Consider the following 22,168-nt stretch of genomic DNA (forward strand, 5'->3'; position numbering starts at 1 on the left):
AGTAATATAGTCTTTATCTACATGTATCATTGTCTCTTGGAGTCCCCCAGAGTTTTTTATCCCCCCCACCACGGAAAACCTTGAGATAACTAGCTGTATTTTTCAATTTTATAGATGCCCTTTCCATTGAAGAAGAAAACAATCCTTTTATATTTAGTCAGTAAGTACTTATTTAGTACCTAATATTTGCCAGCACATAGCAATAGGCAGAAGTATAAAGAAGGAAATAATTCCTCCTTGTAATGAATTTAAATTCTAATGGAGGAGACAACAAGTACACATAAAAAGTTAATATATATGCATATATACACATATAAGGGTAGATAGGTAGACAGAAGTAGTAAAGTACAAATAAGTAAATCGTTTGAGAGGGAGGTTACTAGTAATTGGGGTTATCAAAAGAGGCTTCTTGAAAAAAGGTGTGTCTGAACTGCATCTTAAAGGAAGAAAGAATGGGTTCTGTGAGGTAGAGGTAAAGAAGCAGTATACATTCCAAGCAGCTGGGATGGTCAGTGCAAAGGCACCAACATCAGACGTGAATTATTGTGAGTGAGGAACAGAGATAAGGCTTATTTGGCTAGATCATAGCATGTGGAAAGGGGAGCATGTGGAAAGGGGAGTAATGCCAAGTAAGGAAGGAAATGTAAATTGGGCCAGCTAATGTAGGGCTTTTACAGCTCTGCCTTAGTAGATATCTTCTTGGGCTGCTATGGATAAAAAATTTTTTTGCTGGTGTATAGCATTCCATTGATAAGTCTTTTTAAAACTGACTAAGGTATGGCCATTGACTATTGCCAAACCATATTACACAAAGCATATTTGTAAATGATAGAACATATCAGAGCTTGTGCTTCACTATTAAAGTTAGAACTGTAGTGGAAGATATATGTGTGTGTGTGTGTATTTGTGTGTTTGTAATATTTATAGTATAAGTATCCATGTATACATACACACATAGGTAAATGTGATGGGTATGGTTTCATCAAAAAATTCTGAAGATGTGGTAGTAGGCATTAATAATTATGTAGTGAAAAAATGGCTTTTGGGCATTAGTAAATCAGAGTAAAATACTTTTTTTTACTTTAAAAAGTAAAGAAAAAAATTAAGTAAATAGACTTACTTTGGCAAACTTATTAAATATTATTTTCAAGCGAAAGTCTACCTCATTTCCTTTCCATCTCCCTGCCACCCACCTGTTCTCTCCTCTTTCCTCCTTCCCCTCTTGAGAAAACAGGAAAAACAGAGCCTCCTATTACGAACAAGCAAAGAAAAGATTCCTACATTGGTCATGTAAAAAAAAAATGTATCATTCTTAGTCCATCACCTGTCAGGGGTAGCCTATACACTTTTGAAAAAGGTGCTTTTGAAAATGAAGTAATTATTGTAGATTTTCAAGCTTTGTTTTTTGATTTCTCAGTCATAGGAAATTAAATACTTAGAGGTGACTGAATAATGATAGGAAATGACCACACTTCTAAAGATCACAAATTACTGAATGTCATCTCACTTTTGTTTACCCTTGTTTATAGTTATGCTGGATTTCTAATTGGCTAAAGTCTTAGACATTGTGTCGCATCCACATCTAGCATAACACAAGAATTAAAATGGCTTGATTTTTAATGCAAAGGTCAAAGAAAATAAGTCTTGGAAATGAAAATTTTTAACCATTTTAATTTAAACCTTTCTTTTAACTATTTTATTTGTGATTTTTGGCAGTTATCTTCTAATTTCCTAAGTTACGTTCTCATTTTTAAAAATGGTTCATTAATATTTGTTAAAATCTCCATGTCCTTTCTTGGGGGAAAGTCTTCTTTAGTGTTGTCATTATAGCTTTCTAAATTTTATTTGAAAGCTAAACTTTATTGAAAATATTTATCTCAGTAGCTGTTACCAGCTTAATCGTACTCTAAAAGTAGTTATACATCCTTAATCCCTAACTAGCCTTCCATTGACAAATCTTGCTCCTTTTCCTTGAAAGACTGGTGAATTTGGAGTCAGAAGACCTAGGTTTCTCATTCTGACTCTCACTGTATGTATGATGTTGAAGTAGTCACCCAATCTCATGACATTAATTTCCTTATCTTTCAAAATCAAAGATTGGTGTAGGGTAGCCTTTTGAACCCACACCTTAGCTTCATCATTCTAATGTATTCATTCATGTTTTACACAAGAAGTCTGGGATAGTTATTTTCCTTTAAAGTTAAGTATAATCCTTTTAAGAAAAGTCATAATTCATATGCAATTAATGTGTTTACTAATATAGCATTATTAATTACATTAGTCAGTAGGGTACTGAATCATGACAATCAGTGTTTGAAATGCAGGAGCCTTGGATAAGTGTGTGTATAAAAGAAAATATCCCCATATTAATGTGCTGTAATTTTGATTTAGGCAGTAATGTTGAAGTCCTAATGAGTGGAAATGTCAGATGTTATAATATTGTGGTAGAAGCCATGGAAATGTTCCCCAGCAGTGAAAAAATTCAAGAAATTGGTTGCTGTTTGTTACACAGGCTTACACTGGGTGAGTCATTATTATTTAATTTTATCTTTCGGTGTTTCTGTTTAAATGTATTACAAGTACAACAACAATTTTTTTGCCTCTGCTGTGGAATATGACTCCTGCACTAAGATCTGATCTAGCTAACCAAATTTAGGACTGAAATTTTCCTTCTAGATCTTGATTTTTAAAAAGTGATCCTATTAATGATTTAATCTCTTAAAAAGATTAAGTCTCTTTAAGAGATTAAATGAGGTAATTATACTTATTTTCTCCTTTTCTTCTTTTCTGATCTTCAAAGATTAAAGAGATTAAATCTCTTTAAGAGATTAAATGAGGTAATTATACTTATTTTCTCCTTTTCCTCTTTTCTAATCTTCAAAGATGCCTCTTGACATAAATATTCCTACTTATTTTCTTTAGGAAACTGAAAGGCCTTCTTCTTTGGCTATATTCCAAATGTTGACATTTGAGAAGTGGCATTAGAATAATTTCATCACTCATAGGAGACATGGGTCAAATAATATGATTGAATTTTTGCATAAATATTGCGACTTTTCCCCTTCAGGGCAGACAAAGAAATGTGATATACTTCTTCCAAAGGTGTTGTTATTGCTAAAGACTTTCTTTGAGGTCTTTCTTTTGAATACCCAGAGTGGTGGCAGATCTTATTTTGAAATCAAACTTGGTATTTCGTAAATAGCTGAAAAGTATTCCATGCCAAGTTGTTTTCTTTTTCTTTTTTTTAAAGGATTAAGTGTTGTTGTTGTTGTTGTTTTTAATTTTCTGGTTATAGTAGAAAGAATACTGGACAGTCAGAAAGCCTGAGTTCTAGCTCTAGTTCTCCTTCTGACACCAGCTGTGTGACCAGGGCAAATATTTAAATTCTCTTTTCCAATTAGATGATCTCTAAAAAATCTTCCAGTTCTAAGATTCTCTAATTTGTTTTGGTAAATAAAGCACAGCAATTCTTAACTGCAAAGTAATGAGACTATAACTGCTTTCTGTGGTTCACAAAATAACTCCAAAAATAATATCCAGATGATAAACTTTAAAATGTTTTAAACGATGTCAGTATTAAATTTGGATAGAGCACCAAGCCTGGAGTCAGGAAGAACTGAATTCAAATCTGGCCTCAGACACTTAGTAGCTATGTGACCCTGACCAAGTCACTTAATCCTGTTTGCCTCAGTTTCCTCATCTGTAAAATGAGTTGGAGAAGAAAATGGCAAACCAGTCAAGTATCTTTGCAAGAAAATCACATATGGGGTCATGAAGACTAAAGTGACTGAGCAACAAAGATTTTTAAAAAGTTAATAAGCATTAAATGTTTACTTTGTGCTGGGCACTATGCTACAATCTGGAATTTTTTTTTTTAAGAAAAAGACAATTTTTGAAAGAAAAATCACAGAAGCAATATTTTTAGTTTCAATGTGTCATTTTCATTACTTTATAACAACTTTTGCTTTTTTTTTTACTGGATTCCAAATGTCTGGGTACCTTACTTATGGAGATACATATTTTTGCTTGGTACTGTTCTACATAGCCTGCTCTTCTGAGCTTTGTTGTCTCCCTCCTGAGTTTCAGTACCACATCACATTATCTTTTGGACATTTTAAACTGAATGTCCTGTATGCATCTAAAGCTCAACCTGTCCAAAAGAGAACTCCTCTCTCCTCCCAAATACACCATTCTTTTCAACAGAGGAGAAGTGAGGCTGGTGACCTGAACAGCCCTCCCTCACTCAAAACAAAGTCAGGTGCAAGTCATGTCATTATTTCTGATGGCCTGATCTTCTTTGGCAACAAAGGACAAACACACACATTACTGTCCAGAGTACCACCATTCTTCCACTTCCCTTGACTCACAGTCTTGGTGCCATCCTTGTTTCCTTTCTCTCACTCATTTAATCATGCCACATATTTAATCAGTCGTCAAATCTTATCATTTCTATTTCTGCAGCATCTTTCGCAGCTGTCCCCTTTTATCCATACATAAAGCATCACATAGTTCAAGCCCTCATCTCCTCTTGCAATAGTGTTAATTTATTTATTTACTTTTGGTTGTGGAAAATACTTTAGATAGACACTTTAGATAGTCACCAAATACCACAATAAATCCCAAATAGATAAAAAAGATAGGTATTAAGAAGGCTCAGCATAAAGTAACTGAGAACGGTGGAAGATTATATCTTTCACAATAGTGATTATGAAGAATAAATTTAAAAAACAAAAAAAATTATAAAAAATGGCAGAATTTCAGTTTTAATGGTAAACAAAGTTTGGCCTGAACTGATAAAATGCAGCCAGAATAAGAGAAAAATGTATATATTGGGAGAAAAAAAGTGTACTTTGGTAGTAATGGTAATGGTATTAGCACTGTGGCTGCCTCACTGTTGGTTTATAATAGCAACATGGAAAAGGTCCTTATGGATGAAACCCAAAAGGGGTTTCTTTTTAAACATCCAAAGATTTTTAGATGACAGACTTTACTAAAGGATTTGATACAAATGTGTTGTTCTTCTATATGTATATAGAGTGTGTATATGTTTATATTTATATGTATGGTGTATATATGTTTATATATATTCACATACACATATATATGTATATACACAGGATAATAGGAAATAATTAAAAGAGGGAAAGAATTTAATAGTGGTTAGGGGAGTTTTCCTGTAAAGGTGAAATTGTAGTTGAGACTTTAAAGAAGCCAGGGAAGTCAGGAGTCAGAGTGGAGGAGGGAGAATGTTCCAGTCATGGGGGATAGCCACAGAAAATTCCCAGAGGTGAGAGATGGAGTGTCTTGTTCCTAGAATGGGTAGGAGGTCAGTGTCACTAAGTCCATGAATACATGTCAGGGAGTAAGGACAAGAAGACTGGAAAAGTAGGAAGGGGCCAGGTTATAAAGGGCTTTGAATGCCAAATACAGCATTTTATATTTGCTTCTGGAGCCAATGGGAAGCTATTGTACTTTATTGAGGTGGCATTGTGTGTGTGTGTGTGTGTGTGTGTGTATGTGTGTGTGTGTGAGAGAGAGAGAAAGAGAGAGAGAGAGAGAGAGAGAGAGAGAGAGAGAGAGAGAGAGAGAGAGAGAGAGAGAGGCAGAGATAGATAGATACAGAGACCAAGATATCATCAGAATGGAATTGGAGTGGGAGAGACTTGGGGCAGGCAGAACCACCAACATTTTATTTCAATAATCAAGATACAAGGTGATGAGAGCTTGTGTTAGAGTAGTAGAAGTGTCAGAGGAGAGAACACATCACATTCAAGGAGATGTTGCAAAGGCAAAATCAATAACAGCTGGTACACCAGGGCTGAGAGATAAAGAGAAATCCAAGATGACTCAAAGGGTTACAAGCCTAAATGATGTGGGGGGGGGAGGCAGAGGATGGTGTTATTTTCCATGCCAATAGAGAAGGTACAAGGGGGTAGAAGGAGCATTTAGGAGAAAAGATAAGAAGTACTGTGTTAAAGATAGTGAGTTCAGGATGTCTACCAGACATCCAGATTGAGATGTCTGAAAGGTAGTAGAGATGTGAGATTGAGGCAGATAAGGTAGATTTGAGAATCATCAGCTTAAAAACAGTAATTAAATCCATGGATATTGATCTGATGACCAAGTGAAGTAATATAAAGGAAGAAGAGAAGAGGACAAAGGACATCTATGATTAGAAGACATGATCAAGAGGAGGATCGAGCAGTGGAAATAGAGGAGTGGTCAGATAGGTAGGAGGGAAACCAGGAGAGAGAGGTATTCTCAAAACCTAGACAGAAGAGAGTATCAAGGAGGAGAGAATGATCAGTGGTGTTAAAGGCTACAGAGAGGTTAAAAAGATTGAGGATTGAGAAAGAGGCCGCTGGATTTGGCAAATAAGAGATCATTAGTAACTTTGGAGAGAAAAAACTCAGTTGGAAGCCAGATTATAAGGAGTTAAGAAGAGAGTGAGAGGAAAGAAAGTGTGAAGGCACCTATTGTAACTGAACTTTTCAAAGCATATAGCTACAAAGGGTAGAAGAGGAATAGGACAAAAATTATCAGGGATGGAATGATCAGTTGAGGGTTTTTCTGCTTAGAGGACATGATCATGTTTGCAGGCAGTAGAAAAGGATCTGGCACACTGGGAGAGATTGAAAATACATGAAAGATTGGGGCCCACAGTTTGTTGGAGGAGACAGGAAACAATGGGCTTACTTGAACAGGTAGTGAGGTTAGCCTTGATAAGGAATAGGTCTAGGAAGAGACGGGTGAAGGAGAGAGTGGCAGAAGGCACCTGAGTGCTGGTAGACAAGGAAGAGGGGAGAAGAGGGAATTCATGGAGAATCACCTCATTTTTTTCTGTAAAGTATGAGGCAAGGGGAACAGGAGCCATGGGAGGTTTGAGAAGGAATGAAAAGGTTAGGAAGAGTTGCAGTGGAGTGTGGGATAGTGAGTTGATTTGGGAGGTGCAGCAGGATTGCTTAGTAGCAGTGAAGTCTCAGTTCCTTGCTTCCTTGACTTGCTTCAAGTTCCACCTAAAATCCTACCTTTTACAGGAAGCCTTTTCTAATCCCTCTTAATTCCCTTCCTTCTATTAATTATTGCTATTTAACACATTCTTACCTTTTTTTTACATGTTGTTTCCCCTATTAGATTGTGAGATCCTTAAGGGCAGAAATGTATTCCCAGTGATTATCTGGGTTCCCATCTCTTGGGGCGGCTGTTGCTTTGTCAAGGTGAAGATATTACTGAGAGGAGTTGGGCTGTCACCAGCATGGCTACCAATACTGTCACTGACTAATATCTTTCTAATTGGTGTCTCAGCCTGGAGTCTCTCCTCATTCCTGTATATCCTCCATACAGCTGTCAAATTTATTTCCCTAAAGTGCCTATCTGACCATTTAACTACCTCCTTGGTAAACTGCTATGGCTGTATGTTTATTCTGAGACCAGATATATACTGATCTCTTTGGTATTAAAGCCCCTCACCACATAGTCCCAACTTATATGTCTTATATTTCTAATGAGATCAGTTTGGGGATTAGGGAGATATGCAGTATGATTGCCTAGCAGTAGTGAAGGTGGCAATCCAGCCCCTCTCAATGTCATCTTTACCTTGGTCACGCAGCAGCAACCCCAAAGAGCTCATGATCTAAGTCATAAAAACAGAAAATTCTTCTTAGGAAGAAGTGTTTAAATTTATTCAATAAATCTGTGTAATGCAGAACTGTAGTCTTCTTGTCTCTGACTCCATAACCCAGACTCTGTGTTATAACACTGAAATGTCACTGAAAGTAACTAGGTTGCAGAGGTCCTAAAGTGAATGGTAATAAATAATTTTCTCTCCAGATACCAAATGAGTTTCCATGTTTGTCACACTTTGGAGGTGATCATGAGTTCTCACATGCTATGCCAACAGAACAAAAGCTCCAACAGGTTCTGCACAATGCTAGAAAGTCATTGACTGTTATCTTGGAATACAAATGAGTCTACTTTCTGAGGACCAGAAGAATTTTCCATTTTTATGAGTATAATGGATTTTAGAATGGAGTATATTCTTGCATTTTAATCAAATATCAAATTAAACATCTTTCTGTTCTGGGAGAAACTGAAATAATCTGTTATCTCATTTCTATGACTAGTTCTAACTAGGTAGAGGATAGAGTCTAACTTATCTCAATGAGTACTCTGTGCTGGTTTCTTCATTCTTCCCAAAAAGGTGTATGAGAAGATAATCCAGAGACAGCTTACTTTATGGAAAAGCCTTTATCTCTTCCTCCTCTCCCCGCACTTTAATTTTCAACCTCTCCCAAGTCTGCCTAGTTCTTAAACTGACTGGATACTGTTATACTTGTTGTCTTTTATCTGCATTTGCCCATTTCCCCTTTGAGCAAACATAATCAGTGCCTTTGCTTCCTCTTTTCTTCTTTTTAGCTCTTAAAGTCTGTTTTCTTACCTCTTCATTCAACTGAAACCAATCTCTTCAAATCACTGTCTTTATTGCAAAAATCTCATGATCTTTACTTGATCCTTATCCTTATTGATCTCTGAACAGCATTTTTTAAAATCATATTCATGTTTTCTTTTTCTTTTCATTTTTTAAAATCATATTCAAAGTACTTTTAATCATATTCTCCTGAATTCTCTGTATGGGATTTTCTGACTGATCTCTCTTGCTTCTTTTGTCTGACTCTTTTTGTCTAACTGAAGTACTTTTGCTTGATTTTTGTCCATGTCCTGCCTACTAATTGTGGATGAGTACCAACACTGTGTTCTATATCCTCTTCTCTTTTTTTTTTTTTACCCCAATGATTCCCAGACCTATCTGTCTTCCAGAAGATAAACAGTCCTAATCTGTCTCCTAGTTTTACATTACCAGCTTTTAATTTGACATTTTGATGGCTTTTCCTTTCGGCATCTCAAACTCAACACATCCAAAATAACTCATTATCATTTCTCTCAACCTTTACCACTCTGAATTTTCCTGTTACTGTTGAGGGCCCCACCCTCCTTTTAGTCACCCAACTTCGTAACCCTGTTGACATCCTTGGTTCCTTTGACTGAGAGCAGTTACCCCATGTATCCTGTTGCCAAATCTTGTAATTTCTTGCATACATCCTCTTCTTTCCATTCGCACAGTCTACCCCTTATTTCAGATCCTCACCATCTTTTATCTATCCCTCTAATAAAAGAATTTGTTGTGTGAAGTTTGGATTCAGGCAAAGGACTTCACCTGAGGACCAAGAGGGCCACATGTAGCTCAAGGCTGCAAATTCTCCACCCCTGAATTCTAGACTATTGCAATAATATTCTAATTAGGCTCCCTGCCTCATCTTCCATGCCATTCTGTCTTCTAGTCAACTGTCAAAGACTATCTTAAAGTTATAAATCTCACATATCACATCCCTGCCCCATCAGATCAAAGTCAGTTAGCTTTTATTACACAGGCATCATGTGTCAGGCACTGTGCTAAGAACTGGGAATATAAATATAAATAATGAAGATAATCCTTCTCAAGGAGCCCATGTTTTTAAAACTGGGTTCCAAATTTTCTCCCTTCCACTCCTCTCCCCTCATTGAGAAGGCAAAAAATTTGATATAGGTTATAAATGTGTAGTCGTGCAAAACACTTCCATATTAGTCATGTTGTAAAAGCAACTATAGACCAAAATAAAAACCCAGGAAAAATAAAGTAAAAAGATATGCTTTGCTTTATATTCGGACTCCATCAGTTTTTTTTCTGAGGATGGATAGTGTTTTTCATGGTAAGTGCTTCAGAATTGTCTTGGATCATTGTATTGCCATGAATAGCTAAGCCATTCATGTCATCTTATAATATTGCTGTTACTGTATACAATATTCATTTCACTTTGCATCTGTTCAGGTAAGTCTCTCCAGGTTTTTTCTGAGAGAATCTAGCTCATTATTTCTTATATCACAATATAATTTCATCCCAATCATATACCACAAATTTTTCAGCCATTCCCCAATTCATGGGTATTACCCCAATTTCCATCTCTGACATCTGAAAAGGATTGCTGTAAATATTTGAGCATAGTTCCAAATTGCTCTACATCATGGTTGAATCAATTCACAACTCCATCAGCAATAATGTCTCAATTTTTCCACATCTCCAACATTTATCATTCTCTTTTTCTGTCCTATTAGCCAGTGCAATAGGTGTGAGGTAGTACTTAAGTATTGTTTTAGTTTGCATTTCTCCAATCAACAGTGATTTAGAATGGTTTTTTTTCTTATGGTAATAGATAGCTTTGATTATTTTATCTGAGAACTGACTTCATATTTTTTGATCATTTGTCAATTTGGGGAATGACTCATTTTATAGAAAGAATTCTTGAACTAGAACTTGAACTTCCTTCCATTAAGCAAGTACACTAAAATTCCTTCTAAGTATGAAATTTTTAAATTCTATTAAAGTGCTTTTTGCTTCATCAAGTGCTATGTAAATGTGAGCTATTATTAATAGAAGATTCTGTATTGGTCCTATGTTCAATGAGGCACTATACTTTTTATGACTATGGAAAGAGCAGTGAAAGAAAAATACTACTCTTGTTCAGTTTCATTGCATAGTTAGTTAAATAAGTGGTGGAAATGTGCAGCAATTTACAAAAAAAAGTATAGAAACATGAGAAGCTATTTTTACAAAAAGTATTACTTGATTGTAAAGACCTTAAAAGAAGAAGAATAAGCATCCTGTGATTAAATGTGATAATTTACAGATAAATATAAAATTCTGTTAATGCAAATTTAACTTATAATTTGTTTTTAGATAATTTCTTTAATATCCTGGTTTTAAATGAGGTTCATGAAGTCATCATGAAAGCTGTTAAAAAATATTCAGAAAATGCAGCCTTACAGACTGCCGCACTAAAGTGTTTGACTCTCCTCAGTAAGTAAACTTTGCCTTGATGTGTTTAAAAAGAAAAAGTAGCTTCTATAGTAAATGCTTAAAGATTTATTTGGTCTTGCTTTCTTCATAGTATCAAAATATCTTGTGCATAAAAAAAGAGGTAGTAGTATACTTTTCAGTCCAAAGAGCAATCCATTAATTCAAAACCCTGTCCATGGGATGTTTATCAAGGAAACAAAGCTTCAATAAATAATCCACTGATACTAATAATTTGCAGTTTTGATTTCTGTGCTTGATGTGATCTTAACAATTTTATTTATTCAAACTTCCTCCTTTAATTTGGCTTTGAATATTAGTTGCTTTCTTTGCTTTCATTTCGAGATTGTTTTCTAACACTTTCTTTAGTCTCTTATTTTTTTTTGTAGATTCTGGATTGTTAGACTCCTTTCTGTAGGATGCTCTTATTTTTATCATTACCTTTAAATGGTGGGAAGAAGTGGGAAAATGGATGTAGAACTGCCTTTTCCTTGCTTACATTTTTGTTCTCATCTTTGTTAGACCATTTCGAGATTCATCTAATTTATCAGTTTCAAGTGTTTGTTTTTATTTTGTTTTGAGAGGGAGGGTGCAAAAGAGAAATGAGAATGGGAAGAAAGATAAAATGTATGGTTACCAATCAAAATTAAGTATCTGCTTTGTAAAGGGATTGTGCTAGGCACTGGCATTACAAGTACAAATAATGAAATAATCCCTACTCATGGGAAGTTCACATTCTAATGACTACTTGCCTCATTTCTATGCTTCACTTTTTTATTATTGACATAGGAAATATCTTATTGAATACCAAAGGATATGTGGGATCTTTATATGATAAATCTTTTATGAATAGAAATGTCTTACTGCTAAAAGGGAAGACTTCTTGAAAGTTGTAGTTTTGTTTTCTTAATGTAATTTAAATTTATTATTTATTTTAAACATTCTTTTCTTCTTAAAGTATGCCTTCCAAATTTTCTCCCTCCTTGTAACTCCCTTCCCCCACCCATTGAAAAGGTAAGTAATATACTATCAATTATACATGTGAAATCATGCAAAACATATTTTCTTGTTAGCCACATTTTTTTTTTTTTTAAAAACAAGAAAAATAAAATGAGAACATTTTACTTTGGGTGCACTTAGAGTCCATCAGTTCTCTCTGTGGATATTTTTTTCTTTGTGTGTCTTTGAAATCGCCTTTCATTATTGTATTAATCAGAGTAGTCTAGTCTTTCACAGTGATCGTTGCTGTTACTTGGCGCAATAACCTCCCAGGTCTTCTTATTTCATGTACATCACTTCATATAGATCTTGCCATGTTTTTCTGAAACCACCTGTGTCATCATCATAAGCCCCAACTTGCTCAACCATTTACAAACTGATGAGTATTCCATCAATTTCCAATTCTTTGCCATTACAAAAAGCTGCTATAAACAGTTCTTTTCCCTTGATCTCTCTGGGATACAAAAATAGCAGTATTGCTAGGTGGTTATAGGGTATTCAGAGGCTTATGGTTTGGGCATAATTTCTTGTTCTCAAGAATGGTTGGACCACTTCACTGCTCTACCAGCACTTTATTAGCGTACCTATTTTTGCCTTTCTCTCTATCATTTGCCATTTCTGATAGGTGTGAGGTGGTATCTCAGAGTTGTTTTAATTTGCCTTTCTCTAATTAGTAATGATTTAGAGCATTTTTTTCTTATAAGTCTCCTGAAAACTGCCTGTTTCTATCTTTTGACTATAGGCCAGAAATGTCAAATTTGTAAGAAAAATCACTGAGGCAGAACTCTGAGCCAATACCCATTTATTTAAGGGTTCTGACCTCCCTTAATGAATAAGACCTTAGACCTTCCTCATGATCTGAGATGCCCCCTTCCTCCAGGGCCTTAGTTTTACAATGTTGATACCCAGGCAATACAGGTAGAACAGAGCAAAACAACAATCTGATTAGTGGATTAACCTTATCCTTAACTCTCCAGGTGGGTCTATGCAAAATACAGAATCCTATTGGTTTACAGATAGTTATGCAAGCAGATCTTAACAGACTTGACTTTCCAGGAAGTCTTCCAAAATCAGGAGCAGGCTTCTGGGGTTGGGCTGATGAGTGCATGTCAAAACATCTGCATAAGCTCAAGGGCCAAGAGAACTGCAAGCCACAACTTGGTAACCAGGGTCATTCATTACCCAAAAGCTCATAGCCATCTCGCTATGGTGGGCGATGTGGAGATAATCAAGGATGGAGGGGCAATGGATGAGTAAGGGACTTTCCATGTAATTGAGTTACATCTGTCATGCTGGGCTTGGTCCCCTGCTCAGCAGGAGGAAAGGGTAGAGGTCACTACTTAGCTTCATATGATTAGACAAGTAAACTTCTTAGTAAGTGATCTCCTTATGCAGAATACAGTTTGGGGTCTTTCATGAAAGGTTTGAAGTTTTTTATAAGAGGTTGAGGTCCTTTTTATGGGAATCTATCTTATTTGACTTCATGATTAATTGATTAACTATATATTGAAAAGTATAATATGTTACTTGATTACATGTATAATATTAATAAATATATTAAGATTAAATATATATTGATTGGTTGGCTAATTTGATTGACTAAATATATATTGATTGTAGGTACAGTATATTGATATATTGATCGTTGCTATCAGTCACCACCAGTAAAATCACTAGCAAAGTAATACTGATTGGAGTAAAATAGGAGGGTAGTCATTAATTTCATCACAATTTGTCAATGGAGAAATAGCCCTTATTTTTATAAATGTGACTGAGTTCTGTACTTACTTTATATATGAGAAATGAAGTCTTTATCAGAGTAATTTGCTGCAAAAATTTTTCATGTTACTCCATTGTCTATGGTACCTTTTAGCATGGTGTAGTTTCTCTGATTATCTCTTTTAATTAGGTCTGACTTTGCTTTTGCTTTGTCTGAGATCATGATTGTTACCCCTGCCTTTTTTATTTCATTTGAAGTATATATTAGATTCTGCTCTAGCCCTTTATTTTAACTGAGCGTGTGTCTGTTTCAAGTGTGTCTCATATTTTTGGATTCTGATTTCTATTCTACCTGTTTCTTTTGCATGGGTAAGCTCATCTCATTCACATTCAAAATTATGATTACTAAGCAAGTATTTCCCTCCATCCCATTTTATTCTGTTTCTTCATCTCTGTTTTTATCCTATCCCACTTCAAAAGTGTATTTTGCTTCTAACTATTGCCTTCTTTAATCTGCTTGTCTTTTTATCATCCTTTTCCTCACCTTCCACCTTCTCTTATCACTTTTCCCTTCTATTTCTCTATTGGGTAAGTTACAGTTCTATATTCTTCCCTCTTTGAACCAGTGCCAGTGAGAATGATGGTCAAGTATAACCTACCATTCCCTCATCACCATTTTCCCCTCCCTTGTAAAACGTCTTCTTTACAAGCCTTTTTTATATAAGAAAATAAACCCCACTTCTGCCTCTCCCTTTCCCCTTCCCCCAGTGCACCCCTCTTTCTCACTCCTTTGTTTTTGGAGGACATTTCAACATAATTGGCTCGCACTCATGTCCTCTGCCTATTTAAAGTCCTTTTAACTGCCCTAATAGTAACAGAGTTCTTAGGAGTTTTGCATATCATCTTCCCATACAGGAATGTAAATAACTTACCTTCATTGAGTCTCTTGATCACTCTTTTATGTTTACATATTTATGCTTCTCTTGACTCCTGTGTTTGATTGTAGAATTTTCTATTCAGCTCTGGTATTCTCATAAAAATGCTTGAATGTCCTCTATTCATGAAATGTCCTTTTGTTCCCCTGAAGGATTACACTGTTTTGCCAGATAGGTAATTGTAGGTGATGGTTATCAAACTAGTTCCTTTGTTTTCCAGATTATCATATTCTAAGCCTTCTGCTAATTTAATGTGGAAGCCACTAAATTTTGTGTGATCCTGACTGGGGCTCCACAATATTTGAATTGTTTCTTTCTGGCTGCTTGGAGTATTTTCTCTTTGACCTGGGAGAGCACTGGAATTTGGCTGTAGTATTACTAGGAGTTTTCATGAGGTGTTTGTTGGATTCTTTCAATTTCTATTTTACCTCCTGTTTCTAGAATATTGGTGCAGTTTTCCTTGATAATTTTTTTTAAAAGGATGTCTAGTCTTTTTCTTTGATCATGGTTTTCAGGTAATCCATTGATTTATTAAATTACCTCTACTGGATCTATTTTCCAGGTCAGTTTCAGTTTCTTCTATTTTTTTTTCATTCTCTTGGCTTTGTTTTGTTGTTTCTTGATAACTCATGAAGGAAGTCATTCCTTCTACATATCCAGTTCTAATTTTTAAGGAAATATTTTCTTCGGTGAGATTTTGTCCTTTTTTCATTTGACTAATTCTTCTTTTTAAGGAGTTCTTTTCTTCAGTGAATTTTTGTACCTCCTTTTCTGTTTGCTCAATTCTGCTATTTAAGGAATTCTCTTTGGTGGATTTTTGTACCTCTTTTTACCATTTGGCCAATTCTAGTTTTTGAAGTATTATTTTCTTCATTTTTGTGCCTCTTTTATAAAGCTGTGAATTCTCTATTCATAATTTTCTTGCATCACTCTCATTTTTTCCCCTATTTTTCTGCAGTGACTCATACTTTTCTTTAATTCATGTAGGAATTCTAATTAGATTTTAGTCCAGTTGACATATTTCTTTGAGGCTTTGGTTGTAGCTGTTTTCACATCTTTTCCTGACTCTATGCCTTGGTCTTCTTTGCTATTATGGTAGCTTTGTAATGCCGAATTTTTTTTTTTTTGTTTGCTCATTTTTCCAGTTTTTTTATTTTTTTTTACTTTGAATGTTGTTTAAGTTAGGTTGTGCTTACTTGGGGCTGAGGAGACACTGATTCAAGCTTCAGACTTTTTCATGCTGCTGTTTTCAGAGCTACTTAGAGGTGGGGGGAGGTGGAGAGGTCTGCAAATTGTTGGTGTGTTCAAAATGCTATGATCCTGGGAGAGGTTTTCTCCTGAAGGGTCCCTTGTGCCCTGCTCTTTGCTTTGGTACTGTATTGAGGGTTCCTGTTCCCTCAAGACAAACCTTTACTGCTCTTTTTTACCCTGGAACTGTGAGCTCAAACTGCCTGTAGACCAAAAACTTCCCAGTCAGAACCAGCTGTACGCAGTGCCAGCAAGGTGGCCCCTATAATCTCTTTCTGACCAATGTGGTTCAACTCCCTTATCTTTTTGCTGAGAACTTCCAAAACTACTGTTGCTGCTGAGGCTTTAGTTGCTACAGCAATGTGTATGGGTTCTGGAGAGGCCTCCTTCCAGGTACCCCATACTTTTCCTGATGACCTCTTAAGTTTTTTTAGGTTGGAGAAATATCTCACCTTACCCTTTTGTTCACTCTGCTCTTCCAAATTGTATTTCAGATATTATTTTAAAGTTGTTTGAGGGAAATGTTGAGAGATTGCAGATGAGTAGCTACCCCTCATCTGCCATCTTGCCTCTCCTTCCCCCTTCCCTGTCTTGATGTAATTTAAAGGAAACTTTAAAAATACAATCTCTCATGCTTTGAGAATAAATCGTAGGGGGCGGAGCCAAGATAACAAAGTAAAACAGGGACTTGCTTGAGCTCTCCCCCAAACCTCTCCAAATACCTGTAAAAAGTGACTCTAAACAAATTCTAGAGCTTCAGAACACACAAAATCATATCATGAAATTAATTTCTAGGCTAAGACAACTTGGATGGTTGACAGGAAAGATCTATTGCACTGATCTGGGAGAAGAGTGCAGTGTAGCATGGGCCTCATGGCATAGAGGGAGTTAGAGCAGGCCTCAGGGGACTGAATCACTGGCAGCTGTGGAAGTTTCCAGACTTACAAACCTGCAAACGCCAAAGATAACATAGAAGGTCAGTGGGAAAGGACTGTCCCAAACCAGGTGAGAAAAGAATGCAGGCTGGCCCCAGCCCTGGGGTGATAGAGTCATTGGCAGTGGCAGTGGCAGTGGGGGCAGCAGCAGCAGCAGTGACTGCTTCCAGAACTCTCAGCCCACAGACAATGGGGGAATCAAGTGGCTAATCAGAGTGGGATTGCAGGGATCTCTTTGCTGGTGCCAAGGCAGGATTGTCTTGTTTTGCCCTGCTTGGATTTGTGTCAGAGTCCTAGCTGGCAGTCCTGAGGTTAGGAGGAGCACTGGTGTGGCAGAGTTTGTGGCAGCAGTGTAGAGGAAATCCTCCTCACAGTTCCAAGGCAGAAAAGAGTGCTTGTGGTCACTCACAGATCAGAGCACAGGCCAGGAAAGGAATAAGTACCTCTCCTTTGATCATACAATCTTGGAAGAACTGAAAATTTACAGGCCCCTAGAAGTATCTCTGAAACCCCTGGAGTACATTCTTCATACTGGAAGCAGAGTCCTACCTTAACAAACAGTTAAAAAGTGAAGTATTTGTCTGGGTAAATGGGCAAACAGTGTTAAAAAACCCAACTATAGAATCTTACTTTGATGACAAATAAGATTAAAACATACAACCAGTAGACAATAAAATAAAATTTCCCATATCCAAAGTCTCCAAGAAAAATATGAATTAGTCAGAGGCTATGGAAGAGGTCCAAAAGAATTTTTAAAATGAAGTAAGAGAAGTAGAGGAAAATTTAGGAAGAGAAATGAGAGTGATGTAAGAAAGTCATGAAAAATGAGTTATCAGCTTGCTGAAGGTGACCCAAAAAATGCTGAAGAAAATAACAGCTTAAAAAAAAAAGACTAACCTAAATGGCAAAAGAGGTCCAAAAAGCCAATGAGAAGAATGCCTTAAAAAGCAGAATTGACCAAATGGAAAAGGAGGTCCAAAAGGTCATTGAAGAAAATAATTCCTTAAAATTGGAATGGAGCAAATGGAAGCTAATGACTCTATGATATAACAACAAACAATCAAACAAAACCAAAAGGATGAAAAAATAGAAGATGATGCAAAATAACTCACTGGAAGAGAAACTGACCTAGAAAACAGATCCAGGAGAGAAAATTTAAAACTTATTGGTCTACCTGAAAGGCATGATCAAAAAAAAAAGGCCCAGACATCATCTTTCAATAAATTATCAAGGAAAACTGCCCTGATGTGCTAGAACCAATGGATAAAATAGAAATGGAAAGAATTCATTGATCACCTCCTGAAAGTGAAAAGGGAAACTCCTAGAAATATTATAGCCAAATTCTAGAATTCCCAGATCAAGGAGAAAATATTGCAAGCAGCTAGAAAGAAATAATTCAGGCGGCGGAGCCAAAATGGCGGAGTAGAAAGACGCACATACATGTAGCTCCGAACCCACAACCCATAGAACATCTACAAAAAAGTAACTCACAGCGAGTTCTGCACCCGGAGGCCACAGAACATTGGAGCAAGGGAGATTTCTGTTCCAGAGAGACCTGCAAGCCTCTCGCAAAAGGTCCTTCATGCCGCGGACTGGGCAACGGGACTGGGAGTTGAGTACAGCCCTGCCGCGGCCGCAGCACCGAGAGGAAAAGATCTGAGCGGGCTTCAGGGATGGAATCTCCAGCGGCCATGCGGGTCCCTCTGCCCACAGGTGGTGGGGGTCAGTGGGAGGGTCTCTTTGGCATGTCAAGAGGGGAGTAGGGTGCCCCCATGGCTCGGGCCCCCTCGGGGGGCAATGGCGGAGACCGGAGGAGACCGGGGCTCCCTAAGCAGGCAGGAGCCCGGATCCATTGTTGAAGGTCTCTGCATAAACCCCCTGAGGGAACTGAGCCCTGAGAGGTGGCCCTGCCCCCACCTGAGCAGCTGAACTAATCTCACACTGAACAGGAGCCCTGCCCCCATCAAAAGCCCTGAGGTTGGCAAGCAGGATTTGAATCTCAAACCCCAAGTGCTGGCTGGGAGGATCTGGAGGCCAAGTGGGTGTGAAGAGAATATTCAGAAGTCAAATCACTGGCTGGGAAAATGCCCAGAAAAGGGAAAAGAAATAAGACTATAGAAGGTTACTTTCTTGGGGAACAGGCATTTCCTCCCTTCCTTTCTGATGAGGAAGAACAATGCTTACCATCAGGCAAAGACACAGAAGTCAAGGCCTCTATATCCCAGCCCATTCAATGGGCTCAGGCCATAGAAGGGCTCATAGAAAATCAAGTTAGAGAGGTGGAAGAAAAGCTGGGAAGAGAAATGAGAAACATGCAGTCAAAGCATGAACAGCAGATCAGCTCCCTGCTAAAGGAGACCCAAAAAAATGCTGAAGAAAATAACACCTTGAGAAATAGGCTAACTCAATTGGCAAAAGAGGTTCAAGAAGCCAATGAGGAGAAGAAAGCTTTCAAAAGCAGAATTAGCCAGATGGAAAAGGAGATTCAAAAGCTCACTGAAGAAAATAATTCTTTCAAAATTAGAATGGAACAGATGGAGGCTAATGACTTTATGAGAAACCAAGAAATCACAAAACAAAACCAAAAGAATGAAAAAATGGAAGATAATGTGAAATATCTCATTGGAAAAACAACTGACCTGGAGAATAGATCCAGGAGAGACAATTTAAAAATTATGGGCCTACCTGAAAGCCATGATCAAAAAAAGAGCCTAGACATCATCTTTCATGAAATTATCAAGGAAAACTGCCCTGAGATTCTAGAACCAGAGGGCAAAATAAGTATTCAAGGAATCCACAGATCACTGCCTGAAAGAGATCCAAAAAGAGAAACTCCTAGGAACATTGTGGCCAAATTCCAGAGTTCCCAGATCAAGGAGAAAATATTGCAAGCAGCTAGAAAGAAACAATTCAAGTATTGTGGAAATACAATTAGGATAACACAAGATCTAGCAGCTTCCACATTAAGGGATCGAAGGGCGTGGAATAGGATATTCCAGAAGTCAAAGGAACTAGGACTAATACCAAGAATCACCTATCCAGCAAAACTGAGTATAATACTTCAGGAGAAAAATTGGTCTTTCAATGAAATAGAGGACTTTCAAGCATTCTTGATGAAAAGACCAGAGCTGAAGAGAAAATTTGACTTTCAAACAGAAGAATGAAGAGAAGCATGAAAAAGTAAATAGCAAAGAGAAGTCATAAGGGACTTTACAAAAGTTGAACTCTTTACATTCCTACATGGAAAGACAATATTTGTAACTCTTGAAACTATTCAGCATCTGGGTACAGGGTGGGATAACACACACACACACATGCACATGCACACGCACACACACATAGAGACAGAGTGCACAGAGTGAACTGAAGAGGAGGGGAATCATATCTTAAAAAAAAAAATGAAATCAAGCAGTGAGAGAGAAATATATTGGGAGGAGAAAGGGAGAAATGGAATGGGGCAAATTATCTCTCATAAAAGAGGCAAGCAAAAGACTTTTTAGTGAAGGGAAAAAGAGGGGAGGTGAGAGAAAAACATGAAGTTTACTCTCATCACATTCCACTAAAGGAAGGAATAAAATGCACAGTCATTTTGGTATGAAAACCTATCTTACGATACAGAAAAGTGGGGGATAAGGGGATAAGCAGGGTGGGGGGGATGATGGAAGGGAGGGCACGGGGAGGAGGGAGTAATTTGAGGTCAACACTCATGGGGAGGGTCAGGATCAAAAGAGAGAACAGAAGTAATGGGGGACAGAATAGGATAGAGGGAAATATAATTAGTTCTTACACAACACTATTATTATGGAAGTCATTTGCAAAACTACACAGATCTGGCCTATATTGAATTGCTTGCCTTCCAAAGGGAAGGGGTGGGGCGGGAGGGAGGGCAGACTGGCAGACAGGGGCAACTAGAACGCTCGGTGTTTTGGGGTGGGGGGAGGGGGCAAAAGGGAGAAAATGTGGAACCCAAAATTTTGTGAAAATGAATGTTAAAAGTTAAATAAATTAATAAAAAATATACAAAAATAAATAAATAAATAAATGAATGAAAAAAAGAAAGAAAGAAATAATTCAAGCATTGTGGAAACACAATCAGAATAGCACAAGATTTAGCAGTTTCTACACTACATTAGTATTAAAACCAAGAATCTTCTACCCAGCAAAACTGCGTATAATCCTTCAGGGAGGAAGCGGAAAATTCAATGAGATAGAGGACTTTCAAGCATTCTTGATGAAAAGTTCAGAATTGAATAGAAAATTTGGCTTTCAGACTTGAGAAGTACAAAAAGGTAAACATGGAGGATTTATTAAATAAGGGATTTATTAAAGTTGAACTGTTTACATTCCTACATGGAGACATAATATTTGTAACTCATGAGACCTAGATAGGTAGATAGATAGAGCACTGATCAAGCAAAATAAATTCCCATTGCCCATGTCCAAAAATAAGTGCCATTGAATTAAAATCATAATGAACTTTTTTGGGGTTGCCAATTTAAGTACTGTCCACTTAAGAATAATCTTATTTAAAATAAGCATTGGTTCAACTTAAAATGAGGGAAAGGAAAAATAATTTATTGCTATGTGCGGTTGATGTAAGAATTGTGAAACAGTTGAGTTTATGCTAGGAGTGAAGTGTCAATTGTGGTAAGATAATTCATTGAATGCTTTGTGTTTTGTGTTTACTGTTTATTCATGTAGTGTATCAATAGAGGTTAAACTTTATATTAATTTTGAAATGTGAAATAACTTGGCTGTCACTCCAAATTAAAACTAATTTATGGTACTTTTATTTTTAAGCTGAAACTATTATTTTGAACCAAGATTTAGAAGAAAAGAAAAATAATCAGGATGATGAGGAGGACAACAAATTATACTGGTTAAAAGCCAGTTATAGAGCATTGACACTGCATAGAAAGAACACAGATGTGCAGGTTTGATTACTACAAAGTCACTTTTAAGATTGATTGAGCGTTGTTCATATAATTATATAAACTTTTTTTTTTCAATCTAGGAGGCTGCATGCTGGGCTTTAAACAGTCTACTTATATACCAAAGCAGTTTGCATGAAAATATTGGCGATGAAGAAGACCAGTCAGTAGTAATGATTTTATGTTTATAAATGTTAATAAGTAAAATTTATTGCTAAGATTAATGTTACTGTAGAAGTTCTTTATGTATATCTGAGAGTTTTCTGGAGATAGAAGTAGATTCAGAGTGTTTGGATCTCAGTGTCTTCAATAAGTTATTTGCTAACTTAGTTAACAAAAGTTATACTTAACAGTTACTAGCAAGATTAAATTCTTAACAGAAATTCTAGTAAACTAATGACTTCTGAGTAATCAGTGAACATTCCAAATACTACATTTCCAGTTTCATCCGTAACTGCTACCATATCATAATCCATCTAGGCGCACTGGTCACTCTGCTGTTCCTCAGATAAG

The 22,168-nt window shown here is 36.8% G+C and overlaps 1 protein-coding gene across 2 annotated transcripts in view; it reads left to right on the forward strand.

Annotated features, from left to right (window-relative positions):
• Positions 1-22,168, forward strand: part of LRRK2 (leucine rich repeat kinase 2) — a 253,844-nt gene that overhangs the window by 35,205 nt on the left and 196,471 nt on the right. For both annotated transcript variants that reach the window (XM_072654313.1, XM_072654315.1), the window contains exons 7-10: positions 2,392-2,523; positions 10,772-10,891; positions 21,525-21,658; positions 21,739-21,818. In XM_072654313.1, coding sequence (XP_072510414.1) covers positions 2,392-2,523; positions 10,772-10,891; positions 21,525-21,658; positions 21,739-21,818 — 466 coding nt within the window. The remainder of the gene's footprint in view (positions 1-2,391; positions 2,524-10,771; positions 10,892-21,524; positions 21,659-21,738; positions 21,819-22,168) is intronic.

This window comes from Notamacropus eugenii, chromosome 3 (assembly GCF_028372415.1).
Source record: "Notamacropus eugenii isolate mMacEug1 chromosome 3, mMacEug1.pri_v2, whole genome shotgun sequence".
Taxonomy (NCBI): Eukaryota; Metazoa; Chordata; class Mammalia; order Diprotodontia; family Macropodidae; genus Notamacropus; species Notamacropus eugenii.